Source organism: Durotheca rogersii, assembly GCF_024521655.1.
Source record: "Durotheca rogersii strain YMJ 92031201 chromosome Unknown GGS23scaffold_10, whole genome shotgun sequence".
NCBI classification, from domain to species: Eukaryota; Fungi; Ascomycota; class Sordariomycetes; order Xylariales; family Xylariaceae; genus Durotheca; species Durotheca rogersii.
The window spans coordinates 578,847-597,476 of NW_026251241.1; the positions used below are offsets into that span (position 1 = coordinate 578,847).

General features: G+C 53.8%; 4 protein-coding genes across 4 annotated transcripts; 2 read left to right on the plus strand and 2 right to left on the minus strand.

The window, feature by feature from the left end:
- Positions 1–564: 564 nt before the first annotated feature.
- Positions 565–5,424, minus strand: GGS23DRAFT_53179 (armadillo-type protein). The gene is made up of 3 exons (XM_051514741.1): positions 4,931–5,424; positions 1,420–4,866; positions 565–1,361 (listed from the first exon to the last, which is right to left on the minus strand). The coding sequence occupies exons 1-3, from the start codon at positions 5,267–5,269 to the stop codon at positions 630–632; spliced, it is 4,518 nt and encodes a 1,505-aa protein (XP_051371817.1). The 5' UTR covers positions 5,270–5,424; the 3' UTR covers positions 565–629.
- Positions 5,425–7,864: 2,440 nt separating this feature from the next.
- Positions 7,865–9,864, plus strand: GGS23DRAFT_596877 (uncharacterized protein; the record flags this gene model as incomplete). Its single annotated transcript, XM_051518541.1, has 4 exons — positions 7,865–8,042; positions 8,102–8,173; positions 8,239–8,878; positions 8,943–9,864. 4 exons carry the CDS (start codon positions 7,865–7,867, stop codon positions 9,862–9,864), a joined length of 1,812 nt encoding a protein of 603 aa, XP_051371818.1.
- A 364-nt stretch (positions 9,865–10,228) lies between these two features.
- On the minus strand, positions 10,229–16,294 carry GGS23DRAFT_568312 (uncharacterized protein). Its single transcript, XM_051516387.1, has 3 exons — positions 15,722–16,294; positions 11,557–15,670; positions 10,229–11,503 (listed from the first exon to the last, which is right to left on the minus strand). The coding sequence occupies exons 1-3, from the start codon at positions 16,096–16,098 to the stop codon at positions 10,601–10,603; spliced, it is 5,394 nt and encodes a 1,797-aa protein (XP_051371819.1). The 5' UTR covers positions 16,099–16,294; the 3' UTR covers positions 10,229–10,600.
- Positions 16,295–17,045: 751 nt separating this feature from the next.
- Positions 17,046–18,520, plus strand: GGS23DRAFT_53224 (SGNH hydrolase). The gene is made up of 5 exons (XM_051514746.1): positions 17,046–17,185; positions 17,300–17,428; positions 17,486–17,582; positions 17,640–17,764; positions 17,874–18,520. Exons 2-5 carry the CDS (start codon positions 17,423–17,425, stop codon positions 18,408–18,410), a joined length of 765 nt encoding a protein of 254 aa, XP_051371820.1. The 5' UTR covers positions 17,046–17,185; positions 17,300–17,422; the 3' UTR covers positions 18,411–18,520.
- Positions 18,521–18,630: the final 110 nt, after the last annotated feature.

The window sequence follows — 18,630 nt, forward strand, 5'->3', positions numbered from 1 at the left end:
ACGCTCCTCTATCGCCGTCTACGACGAATAGAGGGGGTCGAGAGAGAGGAGCGAAGGGAGAGCAGACTGCTAGCAGGCCGCGCGAGACGGCGGGTCTGCGCAGTTCGGGGGGGCTCGTCATGGCAGATGGCAGGGTCATCGAAAACATCCATCCACCCGAAGGCTGTACCGTAGCGAAGCAACCTAACGTTAGGAGAGGCGAAATGCAGAAGCCAGACAGACGAATTAGGTACAGTAGAAGTAGCAGCTGTAGTAATTATACTACCACACCTATTCGCCCCCGTTCCCACGGTCGACCGATTCGGACTGAACCGACCGATCGATTAAACCAAACCCCAACCGATCAACTCGACTCGACTCAACCCGACCCGACTCTCGCGACTGTCTCGAGGCAGCTTCGAATGTGTGATAATAGAAAGGAAAGCCTGCTAACTCACGCAGAAGCTATTGGAATTCGTCTTATCGGATGTCTCGCCCTCGGCTACCATCCATCGTACTAATATACCCCGTCCTCCTGCTTGTCCCCCTTCCCCCTCTTTCGCCAACTAACTACGAATGCTGCCGAGCATGTCAAGGGGAAAAAAAAAAAGATACGAGTTAGGTCGTCTCCCGCGCGTCCTTCATCGATCTTATTCCTCGTCCTCCTCTTCGTCCTGCGTCTCTTCTGCTGCTGCGCTTCTTCTAGACCTCGTGGCGCGGGTGCTAGGAGCTCTCGTCTTCGGCGCCGGCTTCGGCTTGCTCTTGCTAGCGGCGGCAGTAGGCGATTTGCTCTTGGAAACGCTCGCTTTGACGGCTGGCCTCGAGACCAGGCTCTTAATCTTCGAACTGGGAGGCGAGGTTGCCGCTGCCCGACCTTTCCGCCCATTCGTTTTCGGTGGTGGGGGTGCCGGGGCTTCCTCTTCGTCTTCCTCGATGTCGCTCAACTCGTCTTCGTCTTCGTCTTCCTCTTCCTCGGGCGCTTCCATCTTGTCGTCATCGCTGGCAGCCTCGGGTTCTTCTTCCTCGGGTTCCGATAGCTCAGAGGAATCGTCATTTTCGTTCTCTATGATCTCTCCTTTGTCGTCGTAATATTCCCATTCTGCTACACCCTCTAGCATATCCTCATCATCTTCCGACGAATCTCGCTCAATATACGACGAGTTGTTCCTCGAGCGGCCGCTGCGTCTCCGGTCCGCAGAATCCGCAGCGGACGATGACGCGGCAGATTTCTTCTTCTCTGAAGATTTCGAAGATTTCGCGGATTTCTTCGAGGCTTTGGCGGCCTTCGGTGTTTTCGGTTTCGCGCTAGCCTTTGGCACGACACTTCTTACTTTCTTCTGGGCAGGCTGTCCGTCAGCCCGCTCGTCGATGCTCTTACGTTTCTGAACACCGGTCACGTTAGCTGGGGGTGGCACGTATGAGATGTGATACAAGATGTACCTTTTTCTTGTCTAATGACCTGAGTAGGTCATCTAGCTGCTCGTCCAGCCCTTCTGGAAGGTATTGTTTCTCCGCGATCTCCTGAGCCACGTCATGACTAGGAAGTGCTGTGTACAAGCCTATGGGTAAGCCAATTTTGCCTGAATAGGCCTGGAAACTCCAATTCTTCTTGTCTTGCCATTTTCTCAGTACACTCTGGGCCAAGTCGCTGACAACGTAGAGGTTCTCGCTCTGCTCTGGTGAGATGCCGTCCCTTGTTTGTTTTACGCGTTCGGCATACTTGACGATCATCCCAAGATTTGTCTCGGTGACGACGTTACTGACGTAGTATAGGAGATATCTGGCATGGTCTACCAAGTCTTCCACTTCTGTGCCATAATCCGGGTGGTGCGCCAACAGGGAGATTAGCCTGCCCATCGTTGCCTCCATGACATTCTGTTTAGCGTCCCGATAGAAGCGCGCCCTCGATCGTATCCAAGTTTCAATTTGGTTCTTGAAGCCGGTATCTGGTTCGAAAGCTGTCAAGAAGATTATTGTGTAGAACCGAGGCCGTAGTTTGTTTTGTACGAGATACTTCTGAAGCTTCTCGACGAAACGTCGACGGACCATGGCGCTCTGGTCCTGGGTCAGAAACGCCAGCAGATTGAAGTCGGCATGTGAAAAGAGCTCCTCAAAATGCTTCGAGATACAGAGCTTCAAGAAGAGTTGCCCGGCAAGCAACCGGAGACGTGCTTTATGATGCTTAGGCGTGTTTTTCGTCTTGCTTAGTTCGCCTTGCTGCTTAAGAAGACTGCGAAGAAGCTTGAACACCGGTTGCGCAAGCTCTCTCGCCTCTTCTAGGTCCCGGTTACCTCGCAGGCGATTCACCACCAATTTAAGCGCCCAGCTTTTGATTTGACATTCGTCGTCAAGCTCCGAATCGGCAATCCACTCAGGGTCCGAATCTTTAGCGTCGGTGCGGACCTTGAGGAGGACATTATCCAGCACAGTGTCGATGATCTGGTCGTTGGCATCGGCCGTCACCTTATGTGCTAGAAGTTCCAGTTGACTGACTGCTGCAAGTCTTGTGAGGAAATGAGGTGAATCGTAGTTCCAATCCTTCAAAACTCTCTGCAGTAGGTCCGTTGCCGTCACCATGCTCTTTTCATCTTTCCTCGCTACCATGACGTTGACGGCATATTTAGCAACCTTGGCCGGCTGTCCGTTTAGGGCGTAACTCATCAATGCCTGAACGAACTTGCGATCGTCCGGAAGCTCGTCGGGATACCTCTTCGAATACGAAGAGCAGGCCTTCAACGTTTCAACCATGGCAAGATCGTTTGCGTGATCCGAGGTTGGTGCGCCATCCACGAGATCTTTGCAGAGTTGCCCAACGTGTGTCTTAAACAGGTCTGGGTTAGTTTGAGAGATTTCAGTAGTGATCTCCTGAGCGGCCGCTCCTAGTCCGTCTTTGTCGCTCTTAGAAAAATCCATGTATGCCGAGAGGTGACTCTTGTTAAACATGATATAGGAGGAGCGGTAGAGGAGCGGCAATAAGGTGTCCAGCATGTGCGGCTTCGGGGAGCCCTGAACCCTCTTGACAAATTCTTTGACAGCTCTGTGCATCGTCTTAAAATCGCTCTCCGCCGAAACGGCAAATTTGATCAGTTGGTAGCAGCGACGATCGTGCCAGCTGGCAAAGCTGTGCAGATCAGCTTCGACCTTTACCGGGTCCGGGAGGAACTGGGACAGGTACTGGATCGTCTTCTTTAGGTTGTGCTTGATCCTGTCTTCGTTCTTTTCTGGATTTCCCCCGTTGAATGCGTCGCACTGGAGAACCAGATTTTCCAGCACCTTCGAAAACTGCGGTTGCCGTGCTTGTAGCGCATTGAATGCTCTCTTCGCATTGCTGTCGAGATCTTTCACCAGCAATAGTATCCTCTCGACACGGACCCTATCTTGGTCGTAAGCTGCCGCATCAGTAGCTGATTGGGATTGGGAGTTGCCATTCGATGACTTTGTCCCTTTGGCCTTGGGGGGCGGGGGGAAAGAAAGTGGCACTAGACATTCGAACACAACACGTTCTAGCAGGACGTTTAATTCTAAATCATTGGCATAAAACGTGTTGAATATCCGGGAGGGGATACCCGAGAGTGCCGAGGATACCGCTTCTTGCCCGGCTGCCAGTTCGCCGCTGCCCACGGCCCAGAGTTTCCCCAAGAGAGCCATGGCTTCGACGCGAACCGAAGGTCTCTTGTCTCGACACCTGTCCGTAAGTGTGGATAGCACCGAGCCTTCCTTATTCACGCCTCCCGTTGCGGCCAACTTGAGGACGATGTCGCGGAAGCTGAAGGTTTCGATGGCCTTCACGGCCGCCAACCTGACCTTCTCGTCGCTATCGTTGAGTTTGTCCCGCAGGCCATTGACAAATACCGACTCGTCCTCTCGGCTGAGTCCGATGTTGCCCGCTGATGTGGATATAATGTAACCGACGGCTGTCGTCCATGCGGCCCGAATCAGAGGGGACTTGTCGTTCCTCCTCCCGACGAAATTATGGAAGGCTTGAGAATGCGTCTGGGCGAAGGATAAGGGTGAAATCGGAGTGTTAAGAATACTGATTGCCGGGTGGTCTATAGTCTCGTCGTTTAATTTTAAGGGCGGATATGCCGTCGGGTCGAGCACCGGGGAGGGGGGTGGTCCCGCAGCGCCGATCCCAGATATCATGTCTCCCAGTGTCTCTGTGGCTAACAACCGCAACTGGACGTTATCGGTGGAAAGTTCAGTGTCAACCTGGGGTATAACATTAGGTAATACCGCTGGGGCGGCCCGCCAGAGTTCTCGCAGAAGTTGATGTGCCTTGCGTAACTCCTTGAAATCCGATTCCGATGGCCCGGCAGCGGTATTGTCCTCGTCATCTGAGTCATCGTCATCCTTCTGCCCGTTGGCATGCCCGCTATTCCCGGAAACATCCATAATCACTTCGCTGAAATACTGGCCCACGTAACGTGCCATCTTCTCCGGGCACGAATTGCACACAGTCTTGGCCATCACATATGCTTCTGGCTCTTCCTTGGGTAGCAGGGTTGTCTGCTTCCCATTCGAATCCGCCTTGTCCCTATGGCCTCCTGGGGGCGCAGCTCTCAGGAATTGGGCCATGATAACGTCCAGCACAGCGGGCGGGAGCGACGGGCTCTCCTCTACTAATGTGACGAGGATATCTGTCATGTGGAACTCGACGTCCTTAGCGACCTGCTCCCCCGATGTCGCTTTCGAGGACCCCGAGATGCCGTCGAAGAAGGAAGAAAATAGCTGAAGTAGGAGTTCCTCGGAATTCGAGACATCGTTGATCAAGAGGATACTCTTGACCTCGGCGAGGGATGTGAGGACGTATTTATGCTGGGTGTTGTATGCGTTGGTCGGGTCCCAGAGGGCTGGGAGGATGGTGTTGACGAAAAGAGAGAATATTTCCTAGATGGAGAATACCACGACGGTCAGAATACGCACAGTCGTCGCCGACTCGGAGGGGACGAACCTTCAATTGCTTCGGCGTGAAAGGCGCTTCGGGGGCACACAGCTTCAAGATGTCTACCAAGCATGCCGCCGAAAAAGCCTTGACTCCTCCCTCCCTGTGCGCTAGCAGGTTGTGCGAGGCTAGTTCCTTCGCAACACCAGCAAGGGACTCCTTGTCCACGGTTTCTTGATCCATATCCACCAGCTCCTTGGAGAGCTTTTCCAGGCGTCGCAGGAGTTCACCAGTGGCAATTGGTCTTCCGGCGCGCCATGACAAGGGCTCGTCGAATTGGAGGCTGACCAGGTCCTCCTCCATCTCCTGGTCCTCTTCCTCCGGGACCTCGTCCCTGCGGCGCGACATGTCGGATCTACGGCAGCGGCACCAAGAGACCCGTAGGTTTTATATGGACACGATGAGGTACACGATGCCGCGCGACGATTTTTCGCTGGAGGCGTGGGTGGTCCGAACGTGTTTCGCGAGGGCGGGGCGAGGCGACGGGACGGGCTAGTCGTGAGGAATCTTGTGGTGGCAGCCCTCGAGCGCAACGGCGGAAGATGAGACGGGAAAGAGAAAATTAATTAAACCGTCGGTGCAGCGAGACTAGGCCTAAATCACACAACGGACGAGAGGCTTCTAGTCGCAGTATGACAACATTAAGAGGATACGGAAGATGGAAGGGGAACAATGGTGGAACGAGATGCCGCGGAGAGAGAGAGAGAGGGAGGGAGAGGGAGCAACTTCGACGATGAGCGAGATGGTCTCTGTTCCGCAGTTGTTACGCTATGCTACGCGACGGGCTCTAGAGGTCCCAATCAACCTTCCTAGTGGCGTCGCGTGTGGCGTCCACGAGTACATTTGGAGGTACAGGTACAGTGTAGCCGCAGGAACACACGTATCTACCACTGCCAGGGTTGTACCCACGTTGTATACGCCTATAGCTACTCGAGTCGAGTAACCTTAAGAATACCTCTACCTGCTGAGTATAGGACCTATACATCGAGAGAGGTACCTGTATATATAAGGGTAAATTATGTTCCTATCATGTACCTAGCTACTTAGATGATAGGTACCTAGGTACCTAAGCAAGTACATGACCATACATTCTTAGGTACTTGATAAAATAAACCTGAGGTAGGTGGGTACTGGCAGAAAACCCGAAGCCAAGGGAGGCGCACTACCTTAGGTACCTAAGTATATACACACCTCTTACTGTTCCCATCCTGAGGCTCCAGGAGGAACCCCTTCGACCTCAACTTCACTTTAGAGGTAGATACCTAGGTAGATCGTGTACTAAGGCGCCCTCGCCGAGGCAAGCATACCTGTACATCCCTATGCTAAGAAAGGTAAAGTGTCTTATTCATACATACCTTTTATAGCCTCATCCAACTATATTAACAAATACATCCACCAACTATATTAGCAAATACATCCACCAGATTCTCCCCGTCCCCGATCGGGTAGTATCATCAGTAGTTAGTAGTAGCAGCAGCAGTAGTATCGTCTCTTTCCCCTGTATTTCCTAGGAGTTGCCTCGACGATACATATAGGCGCTCCTCTTATTGTGTATTTGTGTACTTATGTAGGTACTTGTTTACTTACTCTCCGTGTTTAGCCCTTCCCTATAGCTTCCTCGTTTCCACTAACTAATCCCATCAATACCATCTAATATCACAGGTACTTGTAAATAACTAGGTGTCTGCCTGGCACAACGGATATTGCAAAAAGAGGGAGAGCCAGGAATTCTTTAACCCCCCTTTGGCAAATCAAGTCTCGCCAAACTGTATTATACAAGACAAGACACAGTATAAATCAGCGGCAGCGGTTTGCTAGTTCCTGTGTTTGTCAGTGTTAGTACTACTTCGCGAAAGAGACTCATCTCATGTATCAATTTCAGATGAGATACATGGGAAGACGTTCATTTGATACAATGCTCTGGTGTTGATTTCGGGTTTTTTGCTGTGATGAATCTGCTGTATCAGGACTTACATCCCTTATATATGCATACGTACTTAGTTAACTGGGTACTTAGGGCTTTGCTATCGTTCCTATACCTCTGGTGACGCTTCGTCCGTTTTGGGGGGCAGGATACCAGGCCAACAGAATCAGCTGGGAAATAATATATATAAGTTAACACTTCTCCCGGTTTTCCCTCTGGAACTCTCCTCGGATTTCCTTCTCACAGGTCTCTTCTTCAACTCACCTCTCTTGGATCCGCCTTCATAACCTCAACCACGTCGCCCCGAGTGTCATCCCGAGATACTCTTAACCTACGAAACGTCTTCGTACGCGTTCACTTCGAGGCCTCGAGAAGAAACGAGCATCGAGTTCATCAGCATTGTATGTATCTCTCCCCAATACCTGCCTGCTCCTCCTGCTCCCACCCCGACTCCGGGGGCTGTGCTCCCGCTGCTTGCGGTGAATCTCCTCCCACTTGTTATCACACCCGTTGCCCTCCACCCAACTGTTACCCACCAGTTTCTCCAACGAAGCCCCTCCCCAGGCTTTTTCTCCTTGATTGCTCAAGAGTCCCTATTCACTTCCAAACATAAACACAGCATAACTTTCCACCTCCCTTCCCTTCCATCCTTTCTCTCCTTTCCTACCTTCGTCCACTCCTCCACCTGAACATCAACGTTTTCGTGACGGAATCTTTCTCAACACGCACGCGTTCCTTCAACCGAGTTAACATCTACACTCCCTAGGAATATCTCTGATCAATCTCGAGACACTTGGTGAGTACTTCTTTCTGCCTCAGAGTTCCTCCTGCGGCTGCCTATCCTGCCCGGCTCTCCACGACCTAATATCTCATCATTCCCATCACGTCCTAGCATCCCCTCAGATTCCCCAATCCACCGTTACTTCAATCATTTCCTAGCTTGATGATATCAACACCAACATACTGGGACTTCCACCTGCTGATCGTGTCTCGTTCAACCCAGATACTTGAGCACCGCAATGTCTATCCTTGGCAACAACATGGAGACTCAGCCTCAGACCTCGTATCTGGGCTCCTTCAAGGGATATATCAGCAAGGCCATGGAGCGTTTCTCCACCGGACCAGCTGTGGCCAAAGCTCAGCAGGGTGTTGTTGAACGTGGCCCTGTTCGAAGCGGACTCGCCCGGATTGGTAACAGTAAGACTCGTCCACCGTCCATGCCATCCCCGTGTTATAAAGCTAAGTGACGTCAACAGAGATCTACAAGCACCGATACAAGGTGATCCTTCTTGTTGGTATCGTGGGCGGTCTGGTCGCCTCCGAGCTTGGTAAGCACGATGCCGACTTTGTGCCAGCTTGAAAGTGGCTCCTCGTAACTAACTTGTACTTACAGCCACCGCAACTCAGAGCCCTCAGGGGGGTGGCCGTGCCGTCGAGCACCAGCATGATCGTCGACAGGCCTACACCTACGGCCAGCGTCCGACCTTCACGTTTACTAACTCATCTTCTACTGTCGATCCGGGTGTCACTGTTACTGCTTTCTCTATCTTGACGACTGCTCCCTCTGTTCCCGCTACTGAGACAACTACATCCAGCGTCAACGATACTACGTCTGCTACGTCTTCTGGTGTTACCAGCTCAGTCACCAATTACACCACTGTGGTTACCACTGTTTACGGCACGGCCACTATCACCGCGTTCGGAGGCTCGAACCAGTCTTCCCCCGCCGGCCCGATTGTGATCACGTCGACCAAATCTGTCTTCTTGAACGGCACGCTATCGGCAACCGCTAGCACAATCACCCGGACTGTGACAGGCAACGCTACTATGCCGACATCGACTACAGGTTCCATAGATGCCATGACTGCCACTAGTCTCACGGCTCTCTCGGGCGGCCTTCCCTTCTCGGCCGCGGGCCCTCAAGGCTCACGAAACACGTCTTATGTCACAGTTACCGCGACAGCCACATCCTTCGACAACTGTACCTTGGCAGCTTCGCAGACTCAGCAGCCTACCACCAACATTACAACCAGGTGGGCAATAACACACCCTCTTCTCCCATTGTAAGGAAATATACAACTAACGTGCCTTATCCAGCTCTGTCGTGACCTCTGAGAGTATTACCGGATCCATGGTTGTTGCTACGGCAAATTCTAGCACCCAGTCTGCTCCCGAGTCCACGTCCACCAAGACGACGACTACCGCTACGACGGCCAGCAGCTCTGAGGGCGACAGCTATTCGGTCATCGTGTTCACCACCACTGGCTTAGAGACATCTACACTTCAGTTCACGCCGAGCCCAGTGCCTACCTCGACCACGGATACGTGCGGCCTCAAGGAGACGGAGACCGTCACGGCCACCGTCTTCCAGACCGTGTATCCCGTCCCCACCTCGTCGTCCAGTGACGGGGGCTATCTATCGGTCCAGACCGTCTCCTCGGTCCAGACATCGGATACTACTACTACCCCGACGGCGTCGTCCTCGGTGCAAAGTGACCCATGCAGCGCGTCCACCGTTATCGCCACGCCGAGCACAGCCTCTACTGCTTCGTCCTCCGCTAGCACGTCCAGCATCTCGGTCTCTTCCTCCGGCATGAACTCCTCGCGGGCCTCGACCCCGTGCAGCTCCGCCAACATGTACACCGTGGTCGTGACGCCGAAGCTCGGCTCCTCGAGCGGCAGCGCAGCCAGCCAGACGTCTAGCAGCGAGGGCGGCGTCCTGACGGCGCAGAATTTCTCCGCCCACAGCACCAGCACCGCCGGCGCGGGCAGCACCTTGACCACGCGCACCGTCTCCGCGCTCGCGGCTAGCACTACTCTGGGCTTCAACGGCACCGCCACCAACACGACCGTCGCCGGCACCCTCTCCGCGTCCGAGGCCTCCTCGCAGACCCCGCAGCCGACCGAGAGCCCCCCCGCCGCCGACGTCCTGACCGGCGGCGCCGCGAGCTCGACGCGCGCCCACTTGTTCACCACCGTCGCCGTCGTGGCCGCCCTCTCCTGGCTCTTGTGCCAGTAGACCTGACGCGTCCGCGGACACGCCCTCTTTCCCCTTTCCGCCTTCCAGGGTTCGTTGGAAAAAGAAGGGAACATGCCGTTAGTTATGACGCGCACGACATGGTGACGAAGGAGGGGGAGTGAGAGTGAGCTGTAAAGGGGCCCACCGAGGAGAGACCGGATGGGTCGTCTGTTGCTCTTTCTTCGCTGGACGACTTTCATTTTTCCTCTTCCTCGTTTTTCTGATGTACACTATTCTCGCGCGGCGATGAGGGCGCCAGGACACGAGCACCGCTCGGTTTGTTTGTAATTACTTCCCCTCGCAATTGCTCGTTCTATCTTTCTCTTTCACCGCTGTTGTCTTTTCAAGATTAGCAACGGTTCGGTCAGAAAGGTGGAAATATCGTCGCGTGCCCGTCTCCCCCTTGTTGGGCTTGGCGGGGGGGCTGAAAAACCACACACCCCAAGGATGTTGTTTTGCTCGTTTCGCAGGTTATAGCTCCGACGACGAGTCGGCAACGAACGGATAAATAAATTTAATTAATGCCATGGCACGTTAATCCTGTCTGTCAAATATCTGCGTCGGTTTAATTAAACCTGCCACTTATATCGTCGCATATGTTAGGGACAGAAGACATTAGACGGGAGATCAGCCCAGAGTATCGTGAAATGTTATCCCAGAATAGGCTGGCGGGCTGATTTATGCAAGTACCTATGTTTTTGCTTTCGGTATATTATTCGATTTTATCCTATGCGCCTCACTGTAACATGGCATCCAGGCTCTCCCCCAGTACTCCCTCTATCCCTACAATCCAGCGGTTCGTTTCCCGCTCCACCTCGTCGTCGTCGTCGTCCTGCAGCTCGCTGATATAAGGGAGCATCTCCGGCAACATCGACAGCCACTCCTCGCCCAGCTTACCCGTGAGGGCCTGCTCGCACCTGACGGCCGCAAGCCGCACCGAGCTCTGCTCGGAACGCAAGTGCTTCAACAGACTGCTATTCAGCTCCTTCTGGTGCTCCTGAGAATCAGAGGCTGCGGCGAGCTCGACGATGGTGGGGATAAAATCATCCGCCAAGTTGACGTGGGGCGCATGGGAAAGCTGAGAGGCTAGTACAGATGCCACGGCGTCGAAATGGGCGGGAGCTTGCCAGAAGTCGTCTTGGTCATGCTCAAAACACTTGGCTAGGGTTTGGAGTACCTTCCGCCACAATTCGCGCTCCTCCGGTCTTCGCAGACTTGCCGTCTTCAGCACATCGACGGCGCTGTCGATGATATAGGATGCGTAGCTTGTGACGATGGACTTAAGATTGCCGAAGAAGGAGAATAGGAATCCGTAGACACTTACGATTCGGAGGTCCCTGCCATTGTCGCCTTCCTTCGGCAATGAAGTGGTCCAGTCCATCAGCTGTGAGAAGATAGGTCGGAAGGCAGCATCGTTCAGCTTGTAGATCATCTTCAACGCTACGTTATTGACATCCTCTTCAATACGAGGCAACTGCCTCGAGAGATCCTCGCTGGCATCCTTCTTGAAGTATTCCAGCCTTCGAAGATCGAACGCATTGATAAATATGGACGAAAGCGTAGTCACGTTCTTCGTGATATCTGCCTTCGAGTGTTTGTCAATTGCAATGCCTAGAGTCTCAAGATATTCTCGCGTAGCCTAATTTCACTGTTAGCACGGCTGGTTCCTTGTTGGCTGCGTTCTAGGCTTACCACGAAACCGGCGCCGGTGGCCGTAGCCCAGTTGTGTTCCAAGGCGGAAAACAATGGCTTGGCGTCGACCTGTTTAGCGAGCAAACGGAGGCACTGAAGTCTGGCGTTATTGGCTTCGCTGCCCGTAATGGATTGCGCAGAGGCGCTGGAAGTAGCCAGTAGCTGCCTTAGGTAGGATGTAGATAGCATGTATGGGAGGTGCTGTGCGAGTGCCGCCACGAAGGCGTATCCGGCATTGTGGAGCTCTACTCTCGGGGTTTCGCCTGCGACGCCTGAAGCTATATACGAGAGTGCTTTTGGTATAGCCGATGGCAGGATGGGGACAACTCCGTCCTGAAGCACGTCGACTAAGGAAGCTAGGCATAGCAATGCCATGACGCGGAGCTTATCGTCGTCCTGGCCCAAACATTGATCACTGGCAATGGTGGCGGCGGCAGCGGTTACTGCCTCCGGATCCTTCTTCCCGTATTTCTCGGATATCCTATCCACACAGCTTACAGCCACGTGCTTGTATGCCGTATCATCGGAGACCCTGATAATAGCTGTTAGGTGTGGTAAGAATGCCAGCAAGGCTGCCCTGGAATTGGCGTCCGACTGATTCTCGTCGTCGATCCGGACCTCCACGGCTCGTAGGACCTTCCGGCGCAGAACGACGTCAGGCCGGTCTAGGAGCGTCTCGACTGCTTTGATGAATTCTCCAATTGAAAGCAGGTTCAAAAGTTTCGAGAGTGTGTCGCCGCAGCGGTTGTAGAGGCTCTTATACTGCTTCAGCGAGTCCGCCAGGATCAGAAGATCCTCTAATAGGGTTGAGTAAAGCTCACGGACTTTCGAGGCTACCATGTCGTCTCGTTCGGTTAGTTTGCTGATATGCGTCGTCAACTTTCTGCTGGACAGGAGGTGAGAAACTAAGTGTAGCTGGTAAAGTCCAATCTTCTGGGGATCACGCTCATCTGGCTTTTCATTGGTACCCAGAAGGACGGAGGAAAGGCTTGGTCTCGGCTGGAAAATATCGCCAATGACATTGAGAAGCTTGGTCAAGGACTGGAGTTGGGTCTCAACTGGGAAGTGGTTGAAGAGCTCGGCAGCGAACGGCAATACTTGATCAGTTGCGCCGTACATGTTTACAAGCATAGACAGAAGAGCAAAGAGAAACTCTTCAGCTCCTAGCGTTTCTACTAGGGACAGAAACAGACCAAGCCTTCGGTGCGATGGTATATGCTCGTACGCGGTGACGAAACTCAGCAAAAGCTCCGACACCCCTGCCAGTGGACTTATTTTCCCCTTCCGGAGAGACTGGATAAGCGGCGGTACGACTTCCTTAATTGTTTGGTTGATCACATGTGCCGAGTAGTCGTCGCTCTGGCGTAGCACTGAGCCTCCCATGTGTGTAAAGATCGGCATCACGCTGTTCAAAATTAGGTCTGGGGCAACGCTTGCTAGACTTGCCACGAGTAGGAGCGCGGTGCCTTGGACCGTGGGGCTTGTAGACTTCTGGATACAGTTGACGAGAAGATCACCGTGCCCAGCTGTACTGTCAATTTTTAGGGCTGCGTTATTCTTGTATGCGGGAACCATGGCCAGCAAACTTCGCAACACGAGGTTTTGAAGATACCCGAGCTCCGAGCCGACGAGCACCCTGAAGTGTTGTAATTCGGAAAGGGCGCCAAATAAGGCATTGAGTAGTTCTGGGCGTTTCTCGGGATCAGATCCCTCGACGAGCTGTAGCACGAAGGTGACTTGCCTCAGGGTCGCACTTAACTCTGGTATCGGCTGTGTAGTAACCCCTCGGTGCGCGTCGGAGGAGCTAGTTTTCCTACGCTTGGTAGATGACGATTCGGTAGTTAGATCTGCTGCAGTCGGCAGCGACTCTAGAAAGAATAGGAGTATGTCTGTTGCCAGCTCGACGTTCCTGAGCAGATTAGCAGCCTCGTCAGACACAGAACTGTCGTCACTCAATGGATTCCTTTGTGATAGCTCGAGCATGCGCTCCGCGACTACATGTCTTGCTTCCGTTTTCATGGACGGCCACACGTCTTGAATACGCGAAAAAACAACACGCAGGAGGTTCGGTCTCGCAAGGATCTCTGGGGTCTCTGTGATGTGTAATAGAAATTCGAGGCCGGCACCATCGTTCGGAAGTACTATCTCGACGCTGCTCTGATCTAGAACTGGCTCCTCTATCTTCTCTTCAGCGCAAACTCGGGAGGCGCCTTCGGGGGACAACGAAGACCACCACTTGAGCAATGGAAGAAGTAGATGGGTGCGAGTGGTGCCGGATACGCCCTTGACCTGGTTTAATGGAGCGAGAAGGCGGACTTTGAGAGTGGCGAGCGGGGTCGAGATGGCGTGGGAAGCAAGGAAGACGAGGATAGACCGCCGCGTGCTATGAGAAAGATGACTCTTCTTATCTCCTGCCGTTGAGGCGTTCAAGGTGCCGTTTAGTGCGCTTTGAAGAGCCTCGACGATATAGTCAGCGTTTAGCACGCACTCTTCTAAACTGGGCGCAATGACGATTCGTAAGAGCTTGAGACAGACGTCCGCAGCCATCCACTCCGGTGTTTCCGCTGTATCATACAGGTGATTGCTGGCCCAGCGAGCGGGGGAGTCCGACCGCGCTTCAACCGAGACCAACATCTTCTTCAAGACCGCAGCGAGATCTGCAGCGGCGTGTCGTACTTTCTTTGACGGATCGTTGAGCGCCGCTAGAGTGTACGGCAAGAGGGCTTGGAAGTCTACGCCATTGCAATCGTCGGCTTTGAGGCGCTGCTTCGCCATGTCTAAAGCGGCAGCGCGAGCCAGTATTGGGTAGGGCCCACACCAAATTCTCATCAGGAATGAAAAGTAGAATGGTGTCTTGCTCGCTCGGCTGCGTTGTAGAGGCGCGAGGTCGTTGAGAGCCTTCACGTTCTTGGGCTCCGTTAGACTGGAGAGGAAAACGGAACATAGATCGGTGAACACGTCAGAAGAACCAGCTCGCAAGCAAGAGTCCGTTGACGAAGTCGAAACTTGGTCCAGTCGCCGCAGGGTGGATTCGAAATCCTCGACACGCGCCGTCGTATTTTCGGTGTCCTCTATTTCGACGTCTCGTGGAGGTGCCGCCAGCGTCTTCGGTCGGAGAGAGCTGCCTAGTTTCAGTTCTAGCGCATCGACATCGACCTCCACGTCGTTGATCGCTTTTATGAAAACCTTGCCCACGTCGGTATCTAGTTGCGAGAGTTTGACGATAACCGACCCGAGAGCCTCGCGCGCTTCACCCGCGGGGTCAACACTATCGTCAACCTTGTGGGCAGCTAATAGCAAGCTTTTGAAAACGACTGCCGTTTGCTGGTTATTGAGAATCGAGCCTAAGAGGAGCGACTCGACTATGGGTAGACCCTTCCAATCACCCTTCTTACGAACCCTTTCTACTAGTGCTAAGCAGAGGCCGTTTGCTAGTCTCCCAAGATTGTGGTCTCTGCCGATTTCGGCAAGGACACCAGAGAGGTTCGGAATTTTGAGTAGTGCCCTCGTTACCTTGCCTGAAATTTGCTTACTGGAGCGATACTGGGCAAGGATGGAGAGGCAGACGAGACCGGGGCGGAGAGACTCCGAGGTCCAGCCCAAGACGAGCTGCTCCATTAGAGCAGTGATTGCGGCATCGTCAAGGTCGCCCTTGGCGACGATAACCGAGACTACCATATAGGTAGCGATCTGAAGGCTAGGGACCTTCTGCATGACCAAGGCATCGCTGAGGGTTGGGCCCATCTGATGCAGGAAATCGGCATCATTGCTCTGCTGGATGCTGCGACGGCCGGATCGCATCCTGTCCAGCATGCCATTCACTGCTTCCGTCGTGACACCGCCCCAGAACGAGATCAGGGCGGGATGGTGCTGCTGAGCCCGGCATGCGTCCAAGGTATACATGGATATGGTAGCGAGAAAGTTGGGTTGGTGCGTGGCCTGGTGGACGAGGATAGCCCTCGGCGGTTGGGTCAGCGACCGTATGTACGGGTCTAAGAACCGGTATACTATCGGGATATCGCTGGGGAGGATGGACAGAAGCGTAGCGAATGCCGGTATCGTGTGGTACGGTAAGAAGGTCGTGATAACCATTTCTGTGTTATATTCGTGGATCCTGTCACGAGCTAAGAAACCGGTCCCGGCAACGACAGGTGAGGGGGCCTACCTGAACCTCCTGATGAGCCATTCTATGGCCTTGATGGCGGGCATCAGCCTTAGCCTCGCTCCGGCGAGGAGGAGGAAGGAGCCGATCTTCTTGTCAAGCTCGGCATTCTCGGCTGCGGCCATCTGGCTGCGGTCCTCATGTTGGCTTTGCTCGCTGAAGAGCGTGGCGCCGAAGGGGATGAAGCGCGAGTCCAGCTCGCACAGGTCGTCGTAGCCCTGGCGGCAGATGTTGTAGAGCGTCTGGAAGTTCTGCGAGGCGGCCACTCGCGGCTCGAAGATCAGCGACTTGGAATGGGCGGCTTTCTGCGCCTTGACGTCGAAGGTTGATTTCGAGTTCGCGGCGATCTGCGCTAGTTGCGCAGCTAGCGCTGTCGTCATCTCGGGCAATGCGGCGTCGACGGCAGTAAGTCCATGGACGGATCTCAGCCGGCGAACGTCTACGGGAGTTGGTTCGGTGGAATTGGCAGGCTGGGTATGCCGGAAGGACGCCGAGGACAGAAGAGAAGAAGACTGAAGTTCCTAAGGAATTGAACTTTTTCGGCCAAAGTTTTAGTGGAGAGTTGAGATTCTTGTGGCTAGCGTTGGCTGATAGGAACACCCGCGAATCACGAGCTTCCGATAAGAGACAGGTCCATCATTCTTCTCGAGCCTCCGAATTGGTAGTCTCCCAACCCGCCGGGCCTATCTGGTTACAGCTGACTGGTTGTTGGTTACCTGACGTCGCTTCAACGTTGCATAAGACGAAGGGGAGCGGTTTTTTTGTCAGATGTGTGCCCTTTGCTTTTTTCTCGCTTCGTTTTTCCTCTTCCTCTTCTTCTTCTTCTCCCCCCCCCCTCTTAGCTTTCCCCAACAGGTATTTCTTGCCATTGACGGACTATATTTACCCCCCGGCCACCTGGACTCCGCAGTACCTATACTTCCCTATCGAGATAGGCCGTCTCGGCACGAGTTAGCGCCTACCTGCGTTTAGGGGTGTGATAAAAAGCTGCTTGATCCATGCTATCTTACTCCGATATTGGAAAAGTAGAAGCTATGGGGATCGTTCCCCTCACGCCGTCCGTTGACGGCATCTAGCATCTAGAGCGTCAGTCACGGTATTATTCCTACCTAACCATACCTGACAATGGCAAAGGTGGAAATGCTACCTACCTCCGGTGTGCTTAGGTGGTAACGAAGGCAGCTACAGAACCGGTCAAATCGCGTGAACCGCGTGAGTGGTGTATGTGAGAAGACCGTGTCCGGTTTCTGGCAAGCCACCTGCACCTGATGGTAGGTGGCCGGTTATTAATCAAGAGGTATACTTCCAACACGGTATACATACCACGGCGGAAATCGTGAAGAGGGCAATATTTCCCAGCTCCGATTGGCGGCCGTGCCTAGGTCGAGGTTGAACCTTTCCCTTCGGTACAGATACCTCCATGGTTGGTATGGGATTAGTGACCAGGTTGGATCGGTGTGTGGTTAGGTAGGTTCGATATCGGTGGCCGGCTGCCCTCCCCTCCTGTTTACTATCCGCCGCTATTTTTTTTTTATAAAAAAAGTGCCTAACCTACCTGGTATTTTTTTTCTCATCTCACAGATTTTTGCCGGTGTGGCGTGCGTGACTTTCTTAAGAAACCGACATTGAGGTCGCCCCCCCTCCCCCTTCCCCGTGTTCTCTCCCTCCTTCTATGTAGATCTAGATCACCTTACGCTTGGGAAGATGGCCGTGAGTTGTCTCGACCAGAAACCAGTTTGAGCCAGGGACTTACCTATGTTCGAGCAGAGACCGTACAACCAGGTCGTCTTGTTCGGAGACTCGCTGATCCAGGGTGCTAGCGAGGTCCAAGATGGCTTCTCGTTTCAGGGTGCGCTGCAGAGTCGTATGCTTGTCCACTTCCCGGAATAACCAGTTATACTCGTCTCTAAGCCCATTGCAGATTGCATGCGATACCTGGACGTGATAAACAGGGGCTTCTCGGGTTACAACACCAAGAATGCCCTGGACCTGCTTCCCCAGGTGTTCCTGCCGCCGTCGCCCGCGAACCCGAAGATAGAGTACCTCGTAAGTGAAGACGAGACACTTCCGCAGCGCCTTCTGTTCCGCGCTCTTATTCACAGGTTGGGGCGACCAATAGTATTTTGAGGATTCTAATGGTTGTCTGTGGTTATAGCTGGTGCTCTTAGGTGCCAATGATGCTTGCCTGCCTATCCCGACCAACACTCAAGGGGTGCCGATCGACCAATACAAGGAGAACCTGATTCGGATCGTAACGCACGACCATGTCAAAGCCCACAACCCCAAGATCTTGCTGGTCACACCTCCCCCGGTCGATCAGATCCGGATTACCGAGCTCGACCTGGCCGTGGGCCACGCCCAGGCAACGCGAGAGGCGGCTGTCAGCGCTGCCTACTCCGAGACGGCTCGCGAGGTGGCCGCGGCGGTTCCGGGCGTGGTGGTTATCGATCTCGAGAGAGCGATCGTGGACAGAGCCCTCTCGCTGACGGTGGACTTCGACGCTGACGGACCTCCTTTGGGGCACCCTGGTGGCGTGCGGGGAGGCCTGGAGCAGCTCTTGCCAGACGGACTACACTTGAGTGGGGAGTCTTACCGGGTCTTCTTCGACATAGTCAAGCCACACATCGGCCCATTCGCGGAGGAACAGACTGTCTTCCCAAATTGGCGGGTGCTAAACCCCGGCACGCTGTAGCCGCTCACGCAAGAAAAACTCCCGCAGCTGGAGGACGTCTCTCTCTTCGCCGCTAGCCCCTTCCATTCCCGGCCGCCACCCGGACTGTGCATGGAATCTGTACGTGTACTGCGGCAGCCGAGACTATTCTCAGGTAGGCGACCCTTCTTGCAGGATATGGGACGGAGAGCACCTGTGGTCGCCAAGGTGGCTGGAGGCTAGCTGGCTTAATTAATAAGTA